At 41.9% G+C, this 23,259-nt stretch overlaps 2 protein-coding genes across 4 annotated transcripts; one reads left to right on the top strand and one right to left on the bottom strand.

The window, feature by feature from the left end:
• Positions 1 to 426: 426 nt before the first annotated feature.
• On the bottom strand, positions 427 to 8,266 carry LOC136421162 (uncharacterized). Of its 3 annotated transcripts, none has more exons than XM_066408321.1 (3): positions 7,837 to 8,266; positions 3,902 to 7,663; positions 427 to 2,220 (listed from the first exon to the last, which is right to left on the bottom strand). In XM_066408321.1, the coding sequence occupies exons 2-3, from the start codon at positions 7,248 to 7,250 to the stop codon at positions 2,120 to 2,122; spliced, it is 3,450 nt and encodes a 1,149-aa protein (XP_066264418.1). In that variant the 5' UTR covers positions 7,251 to 7,663; positions 7,837 to 8,266; the 3' UTR covers positions 427 to 2,119. The 3 variants fall into 3 exon arrangements, with proteins under 3 accessions (XP_066264418.1, XP_066264419.1, XP_066264420.1); XM_066408322.1 differs by having other exon boundaries at positions 7,842 to 8,266; XM_066408323.1 differs by having other exon boundaries at positions 7,936 to 8,266.
• Positions 8,267 to 10,657: 2,391 nt separating this feature from the next.
• On the top strand, positions 10,658 to 22,778 carry LOC136449341 (CD63 antigen-like). Its single transcript, XM_066449357.1, has 7 exons — positions 10,658 to 10,818; positions 17,163 to 17,351; positions 18,209 to 18,283; positions 19,166 to 19,261; positions 19,695 to 19,883; positions 20,814 to 20,897; positions 21,436 to 22,778. Exons 1-7 carry the CDS (start codon positions 10,756 to 10,758, stop codon positions 21,499 to 21,501), a joined length of 762 nt encoding a protein of 253 aa, XP_066305454.1. The 5' UTR covers positions 10,658 to 10,755; the 3' UTR covers positions 21,502 to 22,778.
• Positions 22,779 to 23,259: the final 481 nt, after the last annotated feature.

Below are 23,259 nucleotides of genomic sequence, written 5' to 3'. Positions count from 1 at the left end.
CATCCACGACTTGTGGAGTTATGCTGTTCAAAAACACACGCAACCCGAAAACAAAACCTTCTTGACGAAGGTAATTAAGTGAATGCACCGAGATTCACATATAGTCATTGAACCTGTCAACCTTTTGATGATCTTCAGGATTCTCTGGTACCTGAATTTGCACAGAACCTGGAGGTACTGAGTTTGACTCCCTGACTAGTCCCGCTATTGTGCCTTGGGAAAGACAGCTTACACCTTTTAATGATGATGATGATGATCCACTGTATTCTGCAGCACCTATTACCTGACTCAAATAAGGTAAAAAAGGAATACCTAGCCTTGGTTAGATACATCCTCTTGGATGGGATGTAAAGCTTGAGGTCCCATGTTTGAAGAACCCATCACACTTACCAAAAGGAGTAGGGATCAAATAAATCTGTCTGGATATGTTACTCATCAACATACACTGTATTCCAAATCAACTTGAACCAGTGCCTTTTTTTTCAAGACAAAGCAAACATATTTGGTGTCCAGCTGTAGTTCTACTTGAGGGTTCTGTCCACCATCTGTCACACCCGTTCTCACCTCATGTGGTTTGACATGGTTCTGACCTTTTTCATATTAGACATGCTGATTTTGAAGGAATCATCGGACGTACAAACGTCATTAGCATATGATTCTGGAATGACAGATGCTGGGCAGAACCCAGTTCTTCTAGTAGCACTAATGTTATACCAGACTGCTAACAAATTCAGCAATCAACATTTTCTAACATCTTTGTTTTTTCCACCCTCGTTAAACCAGGACCCCATATCGCTGAATGTTACATCGGTCGCGAAAGGGGCCCTGGTAAAAAGATCTGTCACATATGGTTATGATGACGTCGCCACCAAAACAGCTTCAGCCAATCAGAGGGTTTGCTTCCTCTCATCGGAAGCCAGCGCGCAAAGAACGCTGGGAAGCTTTCAACCAATCAGGTTACGTGTTACGGCTAGCTCATTAATTATTAATGAGCTACAACTGCCGTTTGTGCCAAATAAGGCCAGCTCATTAATTATTCATGAGCAAGTCTCATCGACCTGCCATAACCATACGTGACGGATCTTTTTACCAGGGCCCCTTTCGCGACCGATGTAACGTGGAGCGATATGGGGTCCTGGTTTGACGAGGGTGGTTTTTTCTAACTATTCTCAATAACTTTCAATGAAGAATGTATAACCTGCAAAATTCAACATAACATGGCACTTTCTAGATGTACTTTAGTCTCTATTAATACTAAGATAGATACAACAAAAACAATGTGCCGTATATGTTAACACCCTGGTCAACTCAGCCCAACACCCTGGTCAACTCAGCCAACACCCGAGTTGAGTTGGTCTGATTAGCCATGAGTTGGCAAAGGGCTGAAGCGTTCAATTTATTGACAATGACAAAAAAAATGCCATTTGTCAAAGTACCTATCTATAATCTGCAAACAAACTTTCAACAATACAGTTTAGACAATTTCATGTCACCCACTATCGCTGGTGTACAAAACCTTGAACGGTCTGTAAGAACAAACTTTTCACTCATCAAAAGGCTTGTCAGTTTTTATGATATCAACGAAAAGGCAATGTAGCTAAGCTTAGAGTTCACTTACAGAAGTAGATGAAAAATTGATTGTTATCAACTTAGAGAAATACAAATAGAATGAATTTTCTGGCTCAAATATCTTTCATAATTCTGATGATACAACTTCCTTAAATGCATGAAAGTAATAAAGATTATCAATATCTCAGAAACTATATGAAATACCGACTGATGCTGACTTATGAGTGCTTAGAAGACTACCTTGCACCAAGTTCTCAATGTTACAAGGTTGAGAATTTTGTGACTTGTATAGCTGAAAAACTTTGACACATATTCAAGATTAATATTACACACATACTACACACTTGTCTGTTTGGAAAAGTTGTTACAAACTTGCAGCAGTATTCCCTGCAGCAGTACTGACACCTGTGCTGTTGTGCAGTCCTCTGCAGGAAATATCACCATATAATCCCCTCAGATACTGTCTGAGAGAAAATCTGTAGTTCCTGCAGCAGGTGTGAACATTCCTCGTCACTACGGCTGCCAGCCGACTCTCATCTGTCCTGTACTGTCACTCCTTCCTCTGACACAGGTCCATGCAGGCTGCTTCACGTGCCTCTCCCCTCGTGGTGACCGTCGTAGTCCCATTCAATGCTTCACCTTGGGCTACACCTGAAACAGTGGAACATGTTATCATGTAGGGTATTCTAGTTGTTCTGAGTGTGTGCCAATCAGCTTGGGGTCTAAGAATACAGGGCAAAGCAGCCATTATGAAGCAGGGTAATATTTTCCAATGGACCTTCAGCACCAAGGACAGGGATGAAGACAATGAATATTGAAGAAAGATGATAGGATGATATGCCTGTCTGGAGGTTTTTTCAAGAACCTGAATAAAGGTCCTGGTGTGCTTGCCTATCAGATAAAATCAGATAGAATTGTTGTAGTATCTAACAGGCTCCAGAGGTGGCTAGAAAGAGTAGAATCTGGCCAAATAGACAAATAACATGCCAGAGGAGTTAGCCAACTGGGGAGCACACTTTGTCATCTCAAAGATTAATAGGCCTATAAGGGAATGCAGTGGAACTATAATATGTTATTGATAATGCAAGTTAGGCCACACCAATTTAATTTGTTGGTTCTCGGAATTGCCGCTCCAAATTTTTTCCGATTTGGAAAAAACAAATTTGCCAGAACCCCCATTCACAAAATCACCTCTCAAATAAATGTAATTTGCCTCAAAATACGCCCAGTACATTCTCATCTTAGACGGTATTTGTATTATCTTTTTCAAAAATGTGGGCTTTGCTAATCAGGGATCCCTCTAAAATTGAAAGTTAAGGTTTTCCATACAAATATAACTTTCGACAGTCTCTGTTTACATCGTAAACCAAAGCATGGTGATCGGAAGAATTCCTGACCACTATCGGCAGCGTGGTGGAACAATTATTCGTTCACAGAAGACATGTTGCACGTAAAACAACAATTAGAACTTCTGATATGTGTTTTGAGGCCACAAGTCTCTAAAACGGCAGAACTGTCGGTTAACAACAGCATGTTTCGCCCTAGAAACATGGCGGCGACACTTTCAGGCGTGGTGACAGTAAAACTAGCAGTATATTGCATAGGGCGGATTATGATCTTCACTGCGATACCGTAAACGCGTGGAAAATATCATATTTTGGGGCAACGATAGACACAAAAGACAATCTATATTTTCAGAGGGTTCATATCTTAGAATAACCATAAGATTTTCCAAATTTAGCGGTTAAGTGTGGTTTCTTGTGTCAACATGTAATCGGTTACAGTCCAGCTCTGTTCAGTATTGTGGGCTCAACTGCGGTAAGGCCTAGGAAAAAAAATGTTTTTCATAAATACATGAGTAAATTACTTATATAAGGCTTTGCATTGTAAAATGTAACTACTTGAGGCTTTTCTCTATTCTATTAGCTTAATTTCATCTTTGTTTTTGAACTGTAGAATGCAACAATAGGATACTAATTCCTTTGCAAGTCATCTTATTTTAACTTTAAAGCTTAAAACTCCCAAAAATGTTCTAAATCCTTTGGGAGTCAGCTTATATATTCCCAAGGGACTATAAATCTAAACCCAAAATTAAGGAAACAGATGCAAAATTATATCGTAGGGTAATATTTTTCTGAATAAGGATTTCATAGCACATATTCTCTGACACATTTCATAAACTTTATTTTTCACGCGCAAATTACTCACGTGCACAAAACCTCAACCCCAGAACTGACACACAATCAAATCTGACATACAATCAAATCTGACATACAATCAGAACAGAGCAAGAACAAGCTAAACCTGTAAGACTGCTAAGGAGGCTACTTACATTCATCATCAAACTGTGTTGTCTGGCGGTTGTTTTCTGCCTCATTATGAAATACAGTAGTTTTCATCCATCTCTGGCTGTTGTTGCAATGAGGGTTTTCTTTACTGGTGCACTTGTTACCAACTGTTTGTGTACTTGTCTTCATCACATTGGAGCAGGTCTTGTGCTCAGTGTGTTCGTCAACTCTCCTCTTTTCAATGTTCGCAGTAGCATGAGTTTTACTCTTGACAGGTCTCTGTTTCTGAGCTCTCTGTGATTCAAATGTTGCAAAGTTGATTTCTGTCTGTTTGCACCTTTCTGATTCAACAGGTGCTGATGTTTTTGTTTCTAACACTTGTCTGGACAGATTGAGTGGTCCAACATCTGCAGCTGTAAACAGGTCAGGAGATGTGATGATATGCAGGTTGGCCATGCCTCTAACACTGTCTGAACAGTTCGCATGTGGATAGCTCATCATCTGTGTTGGACACCTGGAGTGACAGTTGACAGGAGACATAGACACGTCAGTGGAGGTAGTTCCCAGCACACCTGTTGCTGCCTTGTCTCCAAAAACATTACGTCCTTGTGTGGAATGTTGACTCCTACTTGGTTCACCTTTGTTTTGAACATGACCAATGAACCTACTGGATGTATCAGCTGCATAGTTTACATCTGAAGGTCCGCAGGGAAGACCATCCTTGTTAGACATGTGGAGTGTTTGATCTTGGTGATGATGCCTCCATCCATACTCTCTATTCTGTTGATTCTCTCTGTGGTGCATTTCTAATGAGCTACCTTTGAATTCGGAAGGCTCTTTCAAACATTGGCTGCTCCAAACCAATGATTGCTGTGAATGTCTTGACATGTGACACCTGTCAATCACTGATTCATCACCATGGCAACTGTTGACATTCAAGTTACCGTCACAGTAGACTTTGTTTTCTTCCTGGAAGTGCAGACCCGGCACAGTATCAGAGATATCGCACAGCATCTTGGGAAACACATGGTTTACCACCGTCGTTGTCTGTGTTGTGGTGTCCTCATTATCAAAATATTTTGCCATCCTTGATGGCTTTTTGGCTGCTTGTCTATCGTTAGAAAAACCGAGCTGATGACGACCAGCTGTGTTATACTGTGCTTCCGTGTTCCCATGGTAACGGCTCACTTCTACCACTCCACTGCTGCTCATGTTGTGCACGGTGCCTGTCTGTACCATGTCCCACATCAGTCGGGCTCTCCTCTTCCAGTGGAGATTCTCACCCCCCAACAGTCTGGACACAAACTCATCCCTGCCCCTCCTCCTGTGGCTGCTGCATGTGGTGTAAGGTACCTGATGGCTGGGCAGATGTCTGGGGTTTATCTGCCCTGCTGCCTGTGCGAATCGTCTCTTTAGCACTTCTTCCACCAGCATCATGTTGTACCTGGTGTGCCTGTTGTGGAACCCTGGATTCCAACCCTCTGGTTTTGCGTGTTTCTTCTTCCTCTTCTGTTTGCCCGTGTGAAGTTTGAAGTCCATAACATTCTGGATGAAGATCTGTGAATCTACTTTAAACTCCTTCTCAACTCTGGCCTCCACTTTTTTATGGGCATCCAAAGACTCCTGGTTAGAAAAGGACATGAAATATTGTCTATTTACCACATCCACATCTGGGTATGGGTCTTGGGGAAAAGTCAACAGCTCGCTATTTTGCACTTCTTCTGTAGTACATTGATAGTGCTGAGGTCTGGCTACTTCACCTGTACTGCACATGTACCCCTGTGGTGAGGTGGATGTGTCAGGAAGGTTGTTTCCCAATTTTTGGTCCAGTAGACTAGAACATGTCTGTTCTGCTTTCATAATAAGAGTAGGAGCAACAAATGTGCTGCCATTGCAAGTGGTTAAATCAGGATGACAAGATAGATTAAGTGGAATCCTGTCCAGTCGAGGGGGGGAAGCGGCTTCACTATGACATGTAGTGTGGTGACTGTCTCCCATCCAGTCTAACATAGGCGGTTCCTCTACATCAGTTTGTATCTCTTCCATGATTTCACTGTAAGTTGGTTCCATGGTCTCGAGTGTACCACTAAGCCTCAGACTCAGACCTTCTTCACAGATGCCACTCTGCAAACTACCTTCTACTTGTCCAGTCCAACTTGTCCCTCTATACAAACAATCAACTTCAGTATCTGCTGGCCTTCTCGAATTGTCCATGTTCGTCTGGAATGTGAGGTCCTGTTGACGTGAGTTCTCCGCTTCTTCTCGCATGTTGCCATAATCCATCACTCCAGACAAACTATCAAACTGCAGTTTCTGTACTTTGGGTCCAGAGATGTTCTTTACTGTGTTGACTTGGGACTGAAGTTCTTCCCCCTGACATACCCTAGTCCATAGTCTGGACACTACTGTCTCCAGCGTCTGCCCTCTCCTTACTGAACGCTTCTTGAACATCGTACTAACATGGGGTGAGGGACACATCAAACATACTTCTTGTCCGTTGTTTGACACGTCCAGATCCTCCCCAGGTCTTTCTACAGTGTTTTCGCCATTAGGGCCAAATGTACCATCATTCCTCTTAATGTTCCCTTTCTTTTCACCGTCTGGAGACTGATTCCCTGTACAGCATTTCAGCTGTACTTTCTGCACCCTATGAGGAAGCTGCATGCTGCTGTACTTGATATACCTAGCTGGAATACCTGTCCTTAAGGAGGCCCTTGCAGTCTTCCGACCCGACTTCTTGTTGCCATGGAAATGGGGGTAACCGTGAGGAATCCTTGGGCCACCAAGCTGACAGGTCCTTCTGTTCTCCAGAGGCCCTCTACTGGTAGTCACTGGTGACAGGTTTTCCCCTGTCGTCCCCTTGGACTTGTGGTTTAAGTCTGACTGTGCCATGGAGTCCTCTGTACACTGAATCTTAGTGTACAGCTTGGTAACATCTATCATTTCATTAGTTTGTACTGTTTCAGATGACTGGACAGCCTTGGTTTTCATAAGGTCATGTGAACAACCTGGATTTGTGGTCTTCCTTGCTGTTGATTTCTTCTGGACAACAGACTTGCTCTGTGCACGTTGAATCCTGTTCTTGATTCTCTTCACCCGTCTCCGTCTTTGTGTTGGGTTTCTCGCAATGAATGTCCGCATTTTGTAATCATAAGTCATAGTTCTACTGCAGGATGAGCAAGGGAGTCTTTTGTGACGTTTGCTTTTGGGGATAGAACTGACAGGTCTTGATATTGAGGAACAAATGTCTGCTTGTAACGTTACACCAGTTGTAGCTGAAGTTTTCATCTTTTTCCCTTGCATCACATCCTTTGCTTCATCATTTGAAGCTGCTTCATTTCCTAGATAAGCTGTGCCTGCTGGACACGACTGATTTAACCTTTTCTCATCCATAGTCGTCTGTGCCCAATCTTCTCTGAATGGCAATTACTCATGGTCCCCCAAGTTAAGTCATTGACGCTTACTGATTATGTTATGACTATCCTATTAATTTTCCCCTCCTCGAATTCCAGACACAGTCCTTTATGCACACTGGTCTGTTAGGGCAGCATTCTCCAAGTATTGGGGGTTCCCAATTAACTTCAATATCACTGAATATGACATTGGCTCTTGCAATCAACAGTCTTCGCTTTCACTTTTTCTCACCCAAAAATTCAATGAGGTATTAGCCTACCCCCTGAGAAGTCGCCAAAATCTTCACTCAATGGCCAACTTGGATGTTATTCTCTATCCATAGTGTCACCTCAAAATGTCTTGTCTTAGCTATGGGAACTTCAGGCTCCTCTGTCCTAAGGAACTGTCACCGTCTGCAACACAAGGGAGACAAGAGTTGTAAAACTATGCTTGTCTACATGGTAATCTTTCCTTTACAGTACAGAAGGCTTACATACATCGAGATGATACATTTTGAATAACTTTCGAACATTCAGGGAAATAAAGCTGACAGTGCAACGATAACTCAGACAACTTTGACAGATACCTTACATATCTGCTGACAGCCGATCCTGTAGGCTCCTTGGAAGCCCTGGAACCTTCAGTCTGGGTGTTCTTGTCGATATCAAGGAGGTCTTATTTTAACCTCCTTGTCGATATGAAGACCTCTCTTCCTGACCAAGTAACCTGAGTCACTCCAGCACACGTGCTGCCGGTGTCACGGTCCGACCGTCCCTGGGCTCAATTCTGTCTCTCTTTCCATATTTGGGCAGCGTGTACAAGGCAGGCCTCTACCAGGCTCCGCGGACCGCTGGGAAAATAGTAGAACTCGGCCAAATAGAATGAATAGTATACCAAGGGTAGTCCGCTATGCAGAGAAGGTCAAAAGTCGCATATTGACCTTCCATACATTCCCCCCTATTCGGCCGATTCTACTATTGTCCCAGCGATCCGCGGAGCCTGGTAGAGGCTATATAACAGTTACCGCAAGGCTGAAGGACTTAAGTAAAGATCGATTCTAGGTTGTTTACACAGATCCACAAATCTAACGGCCGACCCAGTATATCTTGTGATAACACTCCTAACGTTAACTTTGTTAACTTATAGTTTGACCGAGCAGTTGCACCTGTGTTGGTTGTCAGACACTTGTTGCGCTTATATTAGGAATTACCGTGCTCGGAGGGCCGCTGTAAATAATCTCCAATAAAAGTCTGCGATGATACTAAAATCGTTCAAAGAAGCTGCAAAATGAGCAAATATATGCCGTAAACTGCAAGAAGAGCTTATCAGAAACCTCACTGATCCTTAGAGTATATCAAACCACGGTTACCGGGAAACCCCTGTCCACCTGGGGCCCTGGGCAACATGCAATGATGCATGGGCCCGACTTAGCCTGACTGTGTTATCCTAGTTTAGTTTCAGGGCTTCACCAACCTTGGAGAGTATAGGAGCCCTGGAATCACTAGCATCATACTCAGGCTAAGCCCGACTGGACTAGCCTGGAATCCAAGCCCATTATAGCTCCCGAGTCTCCTTGCGGAGAGGAGACTCGGTAGCTAAGATAGGTTTGGATTCCAGGCTACGACTGAACACCCACTTGATGAGGTTTCGCATTAGTGCAGCTGCGTCCTCTAGCAGAACTTCAATAGACTGCATGTCGATGCCAAGGCGGTTCTGTACCAGCAAGTACAACGCAACTGTCAATGACCCGGACAAAGTGCACTTCTCGAAATGATTATAAGAGGGTCTGCATGAGGGGACATGGCAATAGTAACGTAAATTCCTTATACCTACCTACCTTAGTACCTACCTAGTCCCTTGACCTCCAGGTTGTTTGCGGGGAAGGTAGAAATGAAGATGGACAGCAGGCTCGTCTGTTTCTTTCAGCATGCATAGCAGTCAGCCTTTCGGCCAGGTTTAGGGACCTCCGCTCCTTATAAGTACAGCATATTCCTTATAAGCATTACGTCAGATTCGGGTATATACCTAACTAACTGGAAACCCGAACAACGGCACAACTGTACCGTTCCGTTGTGACTTTTGGGCACTTTGGCGTCAGTGACTACGCTACGAAGAATTTGTCAATAAGAATAATACTTCACGATGAATCATGGATAACAAATCACGTGCTAGCAGAAATAAAGCTACCAATTATGCTTCAGGGATAATTTACCGACAATGCTGCATCAGAATGGAATTTAAAAAGTTTGCTACGCCTCACGGAAAAAAAGACTTGCATACCCTAATGTATCCCTCATGTATATACTTTTCATGATGTCACCGCAAGTCACAGTTTAACGTACTTGTTGACTGCACACATCACAGTATGCAAGCATACACAATACAAAGGTTGCGCAAGCAACTGTGTAAAACCCCAAAGGGGCGAGTACGCCGCTCCCGTGATTCGAGCTCAATCGAACTAGTTTGGCCGAGTTCATATATCGCTAAGATAGGAGAACATCCCCGAAACCCTATTCGTTACAAATGGACAGATTCCTTATTCGGTCAGACGTTTCAGGTACAATCAAAGGACGATCACTATTTGTGTCAAGTTTCACGTCTTTATCTAGGAGGGACAAAAATTATGTCAGTTTTGATTCTAGCGAGAGATTGTGTAACAATGCATAGGCTGAACTCAGTTCATACATACGATCGATAACTTTCTCCCTATTTACTCATTAAATGACGTCACCGTTTATATAAATGCCAGCAACACTGCCAACAGGTAGTGGCGCCGCTGGCAAGCGAGTGAACAATGTTATCGAGTTTGGATTAGTTTCTGGTCTATTCACCAGGACTGTTATACTTTGATATAAAGTCTAGATCTGTCAACTTTTATAATATTTTACTGCGCTTTGTCTGTCCGGATTAGTCTCCAAGCAGACCTACGGGATCCTACGGGTTGGCAAAAACCGTATCCAACAGGCAGAAGGAGTTTTTATAGCCAACCCAAGTCTCATAGCCAAGTCTCATAGCCAAGTCTCTTGGGTTGGCTATGAGACTTGGGTTGGCTATAAAAACTCCTTCTGCCTGTTGGATACGGTCTTTGCCAACCCGTAGGTCTGCTTGGAGACTATATCCGGATCCCCCTCCGACCGCGCGGACTCCGGACGGACCCTAATGACGTCATCCGGATATGTCATGTGACCCGGTCATATGACGGTCAGTCAGCAGGAGACAAAAAATAGTCCCACATATTTCACAAATATGATATAACATTATGAAAAAAGTTATGAGTTTATAAATCAAGGACAGCTACATCTTTCTACTACACATGTATAACGTGCTGCTTTTAATCTAACGCCACAATTATACTTTGATATAAAAAAGTAAGACATTACTCTAATATCCCTCCGCGAAGAGATACGGTCCGAAGGCGGATGTAAAACGTCCCCCAGGTAACTTCATTGCTCGGAGTCCGACGGAGTCTTGCAGACGTCGCAGAGATCACTGTACTACAGACAATATGGCAGAAGGAAGCATGCAGTGTATCAAGTACTTGCTTTTCGCATTTAACTTGATCTTCTGGGTAAGTACAACTAAGCATAAGTTTGGTTTCTATTCAAGATTTGTTACAGTCGGTAGTAGATTTGTGGTGTGTCAGCGGCTGTCCAGAGGGAAATATCTGGGACAAATTAGCCATTTTCAACAACAACCATTCTCCAGATAAGCGGGCAGAGTTCTCTTTCACTACGTAATTTCTAACGTTCCGTAGTTGTTGTGTTGTGTTCGGAAGAAGATGTCAGACATTCTATAGGTCACCGTTATGAACAAATTATGGACGCACTTTCCCTAATCTTCAAGCAGATGCAAAGGTGAAAGATTGTAGACTAAGCCTTTTCCCAGAGTGTTTCACCAAGGACATTATATAAGAAGAAAAAATTACACCGTGTGACCATGTCTAGCGAAAAAGTAGACAGCAACAACAACAACAACAACGTATGGTAAGGTGATGTACTTCGTTCTCATAACAACCGACCGTGTTTGTATTCAGTCAAGTTTTACAATTTCAAAGTGAGAAGCAATGTTATCATCAAATGTCCCTGTGGCGCAAGCGGTATCACAATATACTGCTTCGCCAAATTCCATGGATCCATGGGCTGGAATTCGATCCTATGGTCGGCCCCAGCTTGGAGTTGGACAAGTTGTATTCGTCATTTCAGATCGTGACGTAAAGCCGGCAGCCCCGTGTATGAGGGAGCTTCAGGCAAATGCATCAAGCATCAAACCTCTGCACGTAAAGACACCCAACACACGACACACGTATCAAAAAAAGAAGGGTGTGATGACCAGGTGTGCTTGGTTGAAAATGAATATGAACAGACCACTTAAACAGTATTGACAAAACTTTACTGGCCTTCTTTGCTGTCGGTCTGGCACATGTTGATAGTGGTGGATTAAACGTTACTGTAAAATCCTTATTTACGTACACACTTTTTAAACTTTTCAAGTTGCAAGTAGGTGCTCCAGGCCTACGCCAAAGTCGGGGTGCGTAGGAGGGGTTCTTCCTCGAAAAAATCGCATATATCAGTATGAGAGAATGGTACATCTTCATGCAAAAGAAGTGTGGAATGCTACCACACAATCAGCAATAAAGAATAAACAATACAATATATTTAAATTGTTTGATATTTTCTACCCAGAAATATGTTCTCAGTGACCCTTTAAGCCGGTAAACTTCATCGGAAGGATGATCATGTCAACCTCTTTACTATCCACCAAAATGCTGGAGAGGGTTTTTTTCCCCTGAATGTTTCAACTCACTGAGTCAGGCTCGCAATGGTCCCCAAATCAGGGGTTCGTACGTTAGGAGGGGTGCATACATAAATAGGAATTTTACGGTACTCGTTGTTTGTTACTTTATGGCTTGATAAAAGTAAAACATCGCCAGAAATTTTCAACCTCGATAATAGGACCAACTTGTGGGGTCGTGTGGCGCAACGGCAGAGCGTTTGACTCAGAACCAAGAGGTGCCGAGTTCGAATCCTGTCATGTCACCGATCTTGTGCCCTTGGGAAAGGCACTTTACACGACTTTCCTCACTCCACCCAGGTGTAAATGGGTACCTGACTTCGGTTGGGGAAAGTCGTATTGAGGTCACCTGCTGGCGCCGAATGGCAGCCGCCCAGACCCTTGCGACAGTTCCACAAAATGCAAGTGTGGATACGATATTATATATGTTGTGTATTATGTGAAACCTGTAATACACTGCATCAATTCAGCACTAGAAAGGCTGCCATTGCGGGTAATTTCTGACCAATAAAAACCATTATTATTATAACTTCAAACTTTATAAACGAGAGCCCAAACTAAATCTGTTTCTACTAAACAAATTTAGATTTGTGCAGCTTTGGACTTGTCCAGAGTGGATATTTATGGATATGTCCCTTTTTTGTTGCCTACAATGTAAAAGCTGATCACTAACTGTTCAAAATGACCCTCTTTCGTTCAATTTTGATTTTCTATGCTTTGATGTTCTTGTAAATTAGTTTCCCAGTCAGCCCGAAAATCTTCATTTTCCTGTGTGTTAAAATGTTTCACGGATAATTTGCAGACAACACTTAACTTTAGAATTATAGGGGCCGGCTATGCTTAACAGTCAATTGAAATAGCTTGGATGTGGCTCATGGCAAAAGGCACGCAGACTCACATAAAGGCTAACTCATGTGACAACTCATCACATGACAGGAGAAAATTAACTTATCACATGACAGGAGAAAAACTGGTGGGGCTTCTTTTCCCCTGGGTGTTATTAGGAAAGTGTAAATACTTAGGTACAGCAAGGGGTACAGGTCCAAATACCGGAACATTAGTGTACCGTAATGTACCTGGGTAGACTTACAGTTACACTTGAGTGTACTGTACTGTATTACTTTTTATCTCCATGAAAAATGGAGATATTGTTTTTGGCGTGTTTGTGTTTGTGTGTGTGTGTGTTTGTGTTTGTGTTTCCGGACTATTGCAGTCAGCATAACTCAAGAACCTCTGGATGGATTACGATGATATTTGGTATGTGGGCCGGTGTTGTGAAGCCAAAATTCAAGGTCGATTTTGGGCCCCCTGGTATGTGACCTTGGTACTGCAGCAGAACTTCATTTTTTGTATCTTTTGACCTGGACGTGCTATGGTCTTGATTTTTTGGTGGCAGATAGCTTGTGATGTAATAAAGAAGTGGTGTAGGTTTGGGCCCCCTAGCAGCTTGCTCTGGAACTGCAGGGGCGTTATTGTGAAAATCTTCTAAGGAGAATAACTGAACAAAGGAACAACAGATTTCCATGATATTTAGTATGCAGGTAGCTTAAACAGAGATATACACAATGAAGTACAAATTATGCTCATTGGGACTTAATTTGCATAGCTAATGAGGAAAATCTATATTTGCAGTGTTTTCCATTAGAAGACTCAAATACATGTAACATATGTAGTTTATGGAAAGTGGCCCATCAACAGATACCAATTTTGCAAATAAATCCCTAATTTGCATAATTAATTCAAAAACACCGAAATTCATCAAATTGTAGGAAATATAGGACTGTCAATATTGCAACATGTGTAGGTAAGATAAAGGTGTTTATGATTAAGCATATATTATGTAAATGTGTAAGTCATTTGCATCAATAGAATTGTTCATGGAGATATGAGGTCACGGAACTCTTGTTTACCTTTTGTTTTTACTAAATTCAAGTTATTGCTATCACAAAGAGGAAAATTTAGCATTGGAGATGAAATCATTTGTAAGTCTTCAATAACTCCAAATCAGCACCATTTTTGGTTTCACAATTTTGAGATCCTCTCAAAAGAATGCATTTTCTATGGGTTTTAAATTATTTCTTTATTTGGGTTCACAATGTGAAAGGGAGGGCAAAACAGGTGCCTAAGCACCTTTTAGTAAATTTAACAAGTTACTCTCCCATGTGGATTTTATGTACAGTATGTTTCAATTTGTCATGTTTTATTATATATGGAAAATCCTACACTAAGCCCAGTTGTTTTTAAGCTATGATGGAATGAATCTCGCAATGCACTAACTTTTGGCTGCAAAGAGAGTCCAATCATGCAATCTACATAAAATACCTGAAGTCTAAATAAACATTCTGTAACTGTTCATGTTTCTGTCATCATATAAGACCAAAGGGTACTTTTATGTAATTCAGTTTCAGTTTATTTTTATAAAATTGTCAAATTGTTCAGGTACAGGTACATACTCGGACCTATACCGAAACCTATCAGTATGGTTCCTGTACCTGATGTCACGTTTAGGTATGCAGCCTGGCTGGATGTGATGTTCTAGACTAAGTCTGAAATCCAGCTTTGAACACTATACCTGCTCCCTTCTACCTCTTCTGTGATAGCAGAGTATAACATTTCTTTATCTATGGTAGAGTATAACATTTCTTTATCTATGGTAGAGTATAACGTTTCTTTATCTATGGTAGAGTATAACATTTCTTTATCTATGGCAGAGTATAACATTTCTTTATCTATGGCAGAGAATAATATTTCTTTATAATTATCTATGGGGAGGGTAGAACAAGGATGTTTACTCTTTGTTTGGCAGTGTGTCCTAGAGTAGCTGACTTGCTGTGTGTCGTTTGTGTTACAAGGGTGCAGCACAGGATAGTGGCGTCAAATGGATACTGGTTCAATTCCATGTATTCGTGGCTAGATGTTGTGTCCTCGGGAAAGCCCATTTTTACCAACTTTCCTCACTCCACCCAGGTGTAAAATGGGTACCTGACTGAGGTAAACGGCGGTGGAAGGAGAGGGACCGGCTCACCTTCCTTTACACAGTGGACAACCCACTGCCCATACAGCCTAAAAAAGGCTGTAGGACTACCTTTACAAGAATAGCTCGCTTTTTGCCTCACAGAAAAACAAAAGGGCATGTAGTCTACCCTCTTATAGGCACTATGAGGAGAAAGCTGTGTGTTATTTGTGTTCTATCTTTCAAGGGTGGCACACAGGATCCATGCATCAGTACAGACTTCAGTGTACATACATGTACATGCCTGACTGAACACTTGTAAGAACCATGCAGAGCACAGACCAAACATTGACACACAAAGGTGTGGCAGGGCACTTCCATTCACTAAAGGTCAGGGTTTGTGGAAAACCCTGGGCTGGCTACCCGGCCGGTGTAACCCTTTCTGAACTGCAAGGGCTTGAAAATGTGGATAAATAAGACATTGTGAGAGTGATACAGAATGTATTCCAAAGTGTAGGTCCAGGTTTAGCAACCAGAACTACCTTTATAACAACCCCATCAGAATCAAACTGCTGAGGACAACAAAACCTCTGTGGTAATCCTTAGATGCTGGTAGCTTCTTGCTTGTGGCGTTGGATGGCCGGCTGGCCATGCTAATGGACACAAGAGGTCACTAGTCCAATTCCTGCCATTCCTAGTCAGATGCTGTGTCCTTACTGACCTTAGGAAAGGCACTTTACACGACTTTCCTCACTCCACCCAGGTGTAAAAATGGGTACCTGACTTTGGTTAGGGAGGTACATGAAAAAGGTGGTAGAAGGAGAGGGATGGTCTCAGCCTTGCTAAACCGTGCCCTAGAGACAGTGGATAGCCCGCTGTCCATACGGCCTCAAAAAGGCTACGGGACTACCTTTACCTTTGCTACCATTCCCTTTAGTTACTACCTTTACCTCAGAGGCTCTTAAGCAGAACTTCTGGCATGGGTAACTGGTGGTTTGCTGTCAAGCTTATTTTTAGATATGAGCTGTTTTCCGATCGCTCACATGCTAAACTTAATTCAGGTATGCCAACCTTAGTTGATTTGCTTCTTTTTGGCACGCACATTAACCCCAATCAAGCTTGGTCATATAAGAAGATGCGAGCAATCAGCAAACACGGCAAATCAACCAATAAAGCCACTCAAAGAGTCTAGGCAGGAGGCTAAGCGCTGGTAGTTATGAGTAGGTATATACCTGTAAGACTGCTAGGGGAAGTGGGAGATGAAAACCTACTAACACTAGTCAGTTCACATTGGGAGGTTCACTTTCCCGATTTCAAGGCGGCCATCTTGGAAATCCAATTTTCCAACTTTTTTTCTACTGAACTTAAAGTAAAGTTTCATATATCATTTGAAAGAGCATGATTTCAATTACATTATGGTGCCTTTAATTTGGCAATAACATGGAAAGCTATGAAGATATTCCTTTTTGAAAGTTGCCCAACCCATACCATCATTCGTTGGACCTGGCGACACAATATCACCCCAGACCAGGTTAGACTTGGCCCATACTGGCCTGATAGTGGACAGACAAGGATCCACCCTAATGAATGCCATGCAAATGAGTAGATAATTAGTCTTTCCACTGTGTTGAATACATTCGCATAATCACCAGATTTCCAGTTCAATGGACGGGTTTGGGTTCAATGGGCTCAGTGATTAGAGGTGTCATTGCCCACTGTGACAGGAACAATTAGCCCACAATTGTTTGTAAAAACCCAGGTGAACTCAATATTGCTGGATATGTACTGACCTAGGAGTACATCGTTCACATGCATTTTCAATCAATCATATCTAAAGCTGTGAACATCACTGACTAATAATTTTTACATGACTATGTTCATGATGAAGAGAGCTTTTAGCGGATACTACGCTCATAGGCAGAAATCTAACATTTCTGAAGTTTCCCAATTGCTTCTGGATTTCCCGATGTGAACTGACCAGTGTTTACTTGACCAATGACAAATGCAGAGTTCCGTATTTTCCACACCCTGTAGTTGTGTTGTGTATCTCAGCAGACGTCAGCAGGGAAGAGCTGAGAGTAGAGAACATTGCGGGGGTGAAGTCTGCCATCTCTGATACGGAATGTTTCAATAGATAAATGGAAAGTCTGGTATGTTTCTTCTTACAGATCACTGGCCTTGCTATGATAGGGGTCGGTGCTACAGTGAAGATTGCGTTTGGTGACTACTTTGACTTCACTGGGAACGCCTTCGCATCTGCACCAGTGTTCCTCATCATTCTGGGTGTGTTTGTGTCCATCATCGGCTTCCTGGGCTGCTTTGGTGCCATCAGGGAAAACTACTGCATGGTCACCACTGTAAGTACTGAGTTAAGTGGGGATCTCATAGTACCGTGGACCACAGGTACAATGAGCAACACACACACACTTTGGGTGTGCACACACCTACTTTGATGTAAAGGCCCTGATTTGTATAAAATGCATTTCATCATGTTGATAATCACCAAAAGAAAATCTCCCTGCCCAAAACGATGAAAATCCACCCAACCCTGCTCGAGTTATTCTCCTCCAAAGTTTTAGACAAGAATGTCAACTGTAGTTGCAAACAAGCCGCTAGGAGGAGGGGGGGCAAACTTACACAACTCCGTTCCTGCCCCAAGAGCTATCAACCACTCAAAAACATGACCGTAAAAGAACTTGAACTAAAAAAATACAATTCCTGCTGGATAGGTAGCCCATTCTCGAACTTTGCCTTCAACTTTCCAACCCCTACCTACCAACCCACTAAATTTTATCACGATCCATCAAATGCCTCTCGAGTCATCCCATTAGCAAACACACCAACAAGCACAAAAGGCCCATTGTTTAAATTTGACCTTCGTCTCCCCAAGAGTAACCTACCAAAATTCATGAACATCCATCCATGGCTTCAAGAGCTGTGCCGCCCACATCCACAGTCACTCCACAATAGCCCGACGGAAAATAAAAGCTAGATATGGAACTTCTGTGTAGTCTGTATATGCTATACTAATCACACAGCTTGAGTATTCTCTCAAATTTGAACGGTCACTCAGAATCAGATGATAGGTTTGCAAGGTGACATCTGTACTGTAATTGTGTATAAAGCGATATACTTGTACTGTTTCATATTTCCATTGTAACAGACTTGTACATACACATGGACATGACAATGTTGCCTCTGTCTGTCCTCACAGTTTGCAGTTCTGCTGAGTCTGATCTTTATACTGGAGATCGCTGCCGGCATCACAGGATATGTCCTGAGAAACGATGTACGTATAACTGTCATGCGTATATTTGGGCCTATGCAGACTCGAGCACTACTTTTTTTGGTATCATACTGGATTCTACCCAGGCCTCGAAATTAACTTTTTCCCCTACTGTCCCAACATTGTCCCGAAAGTGGATTTCAACTGTCCCGAAGTGTCCCAACCAGGACCAAAGATGTGAACTTAGTGGGGGGTCCATGTTCAGCAAACCTCCTTGGTTCAGCTTAGAACCTATGCTCAAGTCTGCACCTAAACCCAAACCATGGCATACCGGTATGTGTGTTAGAAATATTTTTTTCAGTTACATACCAAATTGCATGTTGGCAAACATTTTGCATGAAATTTGAAAAACATTATACATGCAAAATTATATACAGTCCGTAGTAAACACAACAGCTCTCAAAGTCAAACAGTGAAGAATTACAATATACAAGTTTTAAAAAGATCAATACCTTTTTCTAATTGAGTAAAATTTCTAACATGGCGAAAATAAGTACTTGATTTCAGATTGAGAGTGTTTGTTCTGACATCTCAGATTGAGAGTGTTTGTTCTGACATCTCAGATTGAGAGTGTTTGTTCTGACATCTCAGATTGAGAGTGTTTGTTCTGACATCTCAGATTGAGAGTGTTTGTTCTGACATCTCAGATTGAGAGTGTTTGTTCTGACATCTCAGATTGAGAGTGTTTGTTCTGACATCTCAGATTGAGAGTGTTTGTTCTGACATCTCAGATTGAGAGTGTTTGTTCTGACATCTCAGATTGAGAGTGTTTGTTCTGACATCTCAGATTGAGAGTGTTTGTTCTGACATCTCAGATTGAGAGTGTTTGTTCTGATATATCAGATTGAGTGTTTTTTCTGATGTACATGTCCACTTCTATCTCAGATTGAGAATGTTATCGACACGGCCATGACAGACTTCATGATGAAATGGGAGAACACAACAAAGGGACGTCTGGCCTTCGACGGTGTTCAGAAAGAGGTAGATATACATTGTAGTACCGACATGATAAAGGTCTTCATAATTAACGCATTTCATAGTGTTTGTATTGGCATCGCTCTATTGACAGATTATATAGGTTGATGATAACATAGGTTGGTGAAAAGAACCACTAATAGTAACTAAACCTCAAGGCAGCTACAGTTTGAAGCAACTCAACTGAACCTAACAGAAAAGTTTCCACAAAGACATAATCCTTACAAATGTTGTAAAATTAACTAGTATAGCGCTAGTTGGTTAGAGTCCACAGTGGAATCACGAGAGTTGATGTTACCATTATTATAGCAAGAACAATAATCTACCTTTTAAGTAACAATAGAGATTATATGGCGGCCCAAACTATCCCAACTTTTTGGGTCAGTTTTCTGTACTAGAGATATTATGATGACTCCTGTAAACATCTCTCCTGTTCCAGTTTGTGTGCTGTGGTGTGAAGAACTACACCGACTGGTTTGACAAGTCCCCCAACTTCAACCCCAACGGCACCTCCCGTAACGTCCCCGGGTCCTGCTGCAAGAACGCCAAGACTGAGTTTGATGTGAAGAACCCAGACGACTCCTGTGGGGTCGGTGCAGGTGCCGACCAAACCGACATTAATACGGAGGTCAGTTGATTTGACAATCTAATAGAACCTTAATGCTTTTCATTCCTTTGAATAGTTTCTTTAAAGGAAACTAAAAGATTCAGTTGAAAAGCCTTCTATACTATGCTAAATGTACCCCAAAAGTTCTCACCCATATGACATCAATTCTTCTTAATTTGGGACTCCTGTAGCTGTTTGAAGATGGCACTAAAGCAATTGCCTGGCTCTGGTGATGACCCTGTATCACGCCAAAGTCGGGAGGGAGAGCACGCTTTCTGCGCCATTGCGCCTGTTTGTGTCGCTTGTAGAAATTTACGGGTTGGCAGAGTATCAGTTTTCTTTCACGTTCCAAAAGAATGTCAGCAGGCGGGATCTTCTACCTGACCACGTATGTCCATCTGCCGAGAAACCGGCCATTACTGACATGTATCGGGTCAACCGACTGTAAGGTTTGGACCATCGCACACCGGGGCATGCCCCTACTCTTTTTCAAAAGGTGTGGTGGGCTCTTATACGTGCGTGGGATGTGGCTCTCCCCCTAACACGAGACCTCCATTTAACATCCTATCCGAGGGTCGTCCTTAACCTAGGCTAGGTACTCATTTTCACCTGAGTGAAGTGAGGAAATTTGTGTTAAGTGCCTTTCCCAAGGGTACAACGTCGGGGCGCATGTCTGGGAGCAACCCAAGATCGAACTCTGGTCCCCTTGTTTGACAGCTGAATGTTCTAATCATCAGGCCACACGATGCCACGGGAGTCGCAAATTAAAAACTGATGTCATAGGGGTGACTGAGAACTTGACATTGGGATATATTTAGCGTAGTATAGTAGGCTTGTCAACCCAAACTTTTAGTTTCCTTTGAGAATGCATTAGCTGATAGATCTGACAGTTTCACAGTGTAAAGTATGGGTGAAGTTCTCATGTTCTGTAAATATTGTGTTGTTCTGTAGGGCTGTCTGAATAAGCTGGAGGACTGGCTGGCTCACAACATCCTCATCATCGGAGGTGCGGGGATCGGAATCGCCTTCATACAGGTTTGTACTCAATACGCTGTATTCAACAGTGAGTAGCTATCTCACTGGACTGCACCTAATTGCGGCAAATTGCAAAAGGAATTCGGCACCAATTTGTTGCCGGAAATTGAGAAGTGTTTAAAGATTTGATAAAATATACAATTGGTAAAATGGTGGAAATGGGCGCAAAATGGCGCAATCACTACAAATCTCGTTTTATGAATTTTGATCACTGTACAATGTATTTAAGTCAATGGCATCACTGCGATTTCCAATAAAGTTATCTTGTATCTGATTTGGAGCCAAAACTGAGAATGTGACATTTCATTTTGTTTGTAGAAGTCACTTATTTTACCCATGCGTTGCATGTCAGTGTGACTGCAATGGAAAATTGGCAAAAATGGGGGCAATAATTGACCACGAATGAACAAGAATAGCCTTGAAACAAATTGGACTTTACGCAGACGGTAGTTGATTGAAATTTAAGAGAACTTAAAACCAAGCTTCTACAATGTGCGAATGTATTGTGTGTTTGAAGTTTGGTTTGTGTTGCTCACAGGTTGTTGGGATCATCTTCGCCTGCTGCCTGATGCGCTCCATCAAACAGGAGTATGAAGTTGTTTGATGACATCACCACACTCCAACTGTGTCTTACCAGGATGGCCACACATGATATTGAAGTGCCTTATTTTTAGAAATTCACATTCCTTTCGTATATACTTAACTGTGGCTTTAAGAGGCACGAGTTTGTGGTAGGTTTATTGGCATATCTTTGCAATTGCTTATAATTAGTTAAAATTGTGTTGCTGCAATGTTTTGGAGTAGAGCAAAAGTATGAAATACTAGTAATCACATATTCATTTTTTTGGTTGGTTTCTTATCGGCAGATAAAATTGTGTGCAAAAGTGGAACATGGTTTGGATGACTTTGGATACTGTAATAACAGTTTTCACAGTGACCGCTTCACCGCAGACTTAAAACCACTGTGAAAGTGCCTGTTCTGTCTTTTCACCACCTATCCCCTTGTTTCAACCGGGAATTTAAAGCCACTGCCAACACTTCATTTTCTCTCTACCGCAAAATTAAATCCCAGCGAACTCAAATCCATTTACAGTACTGGCCTTTCCTATCCGACATGAGTTTGTAACAGTCTTACCAGTCTAGCCTCCTAGAGGATGATGTTTCATATCCAGAGAAAACAAAATTTTGACAATTATTTGTGCAAAGTAAAGCAGAATATATGACAGGTTGATAATGATGTTTCTCACTTGTACTAAGTGATTAGAAGCTTTTTCTTTTCCAAAGTAATCTGACTTGGTTCACATATAGAGTTGCAGACTATAGAAATGTAATGGTTATGCAAACAATTTTGGCGTACTGTAAATAAAATCATGCTTTTAATTGCTCAGGGAAAACCATGATTGCATTTTAGGATCTTGATATGATATAAAGAAGACCAGATATTATTCTACCAAACAGCCTGTCATGATTGGCTTTATAACTGATTCACATAACTGATTGAACATGGCAGCCCATTGGCTCCTGTAGTTAAACAGCTTATCCTGATTTTTACCCAGAATTGCTATTTGAAAGCTCTTATATTGTATGAGTTATGTATTTGATGCATATAGACATCACTGATCAAAAGTTCTCTTGATGTTTTGTCAAGAAAAGTAACAAGATAGTTCGTACTTGACTTACCTTTAATCATTATTGCAGATGTAGCTCAAACGCATCTTAATATTGATACATAAGAAATCCTGATGAAAATCAAAATGTATTTTCTGCAGCTTCTGTGCCAAAACTGATGGTATTTTATATTCATGGAGGTTTTAGCTCCTACAGGGACCACTGGACATAAAGAGTGATGAAAAATAAAGGAGTAAAGATATGTCAGATTGACACAGAGTCTAGATACAATTATTGACATTGACATTCTTACCTATAGCTACTAAGTTACAGTTACTTTTTAATGCAATAGAAGTTTCTGGGTATCTTCTGCTTCCAAAATGGATTCCTGCCTTATTCTAGGAAAGTCGTAAGCCTGAAATTTGGCATGGAGGAAGCTTTTGCTGAAGAGATGGAAGAGTTCATTTTGCATAGGGTGTTTTGGGAAGAGTCCATTTCTGTAAGGGGGGCAAATTGACAAACCTTCATTGAAGTGTAGGATGTTTTTGGAATATTGTTCATTTGGTGGCAGAAGTGAATTTGCAATGGTCCATGTCTGCAAAAGGTGCATTACATTTTTGCCTTCGTACTCCGTGATGTCACAGTGAACACAGTGCTTTGGAACCTAGCACTGCACATGGCAAAAAAGGTTCTGACATTGTAATAAGTTGGAATAGTATGTGACCATGACTTTTGTTTGCTTCTCATTCTCAAA

This window comes from Branchiostoma lanceolatum, chromosome 15, assembly GCF_035083965.1.
Source record: "Branchiostoma lanceolatum isolate klBraLanc5 chromosome 15, klBraLanc5.hap2, whole genome shotgun sequence".
NCBI classification, from domain to species: Eukaryota; Metazoa; Chordata; class Leptocardii; order Amphioxiformes; family Branchiostomatidae; genus Branchiostoma; species Branchiostoma lanceolatum.
The sequence above is the reverse complement of the archived record's forward strand: the minus strand, read 5'-3'. Positions and strand labels throughout refer to the sequence as shown.

Coding starts and splice junctions, on each gene's coding strand:
- LOC136421162 (XM_066408321.1), bottom strand. CDS start 7,250: ATGGATGAGAAAAGGTTAAATCAGTCGTGTCCAGCAGGCACAGCTTAT. Junction 2,221..3,901: donor AACACAGTTTGATGATGAAT/GTAAGTAGCCTC, acceptor CCACTGTTTCAG/GTGTAGCCCAAGGTGAAGCA.
- LOC136449341 (XM_066449357.1), top strand. CDS start 10,756: ATGGCAGAAGGAAGCATGCAGTGTATCAAGTACTTGCTTTTCGCATTT. Junction 10,819..17,162: donor CATTTAACTTGATCTTCTGG/GTAAGTACAACT, acceptor TTCTTCTTACAG/ATCACTGGCCTTGCTATGAT. Junction 19,262..19,694: donor TCGACGGTGTTCAGAAAGAG/GTAGATATACAT, acceptor CTCCTGTTCCAG/TTTGTGTGCTGTGGTGTGAA.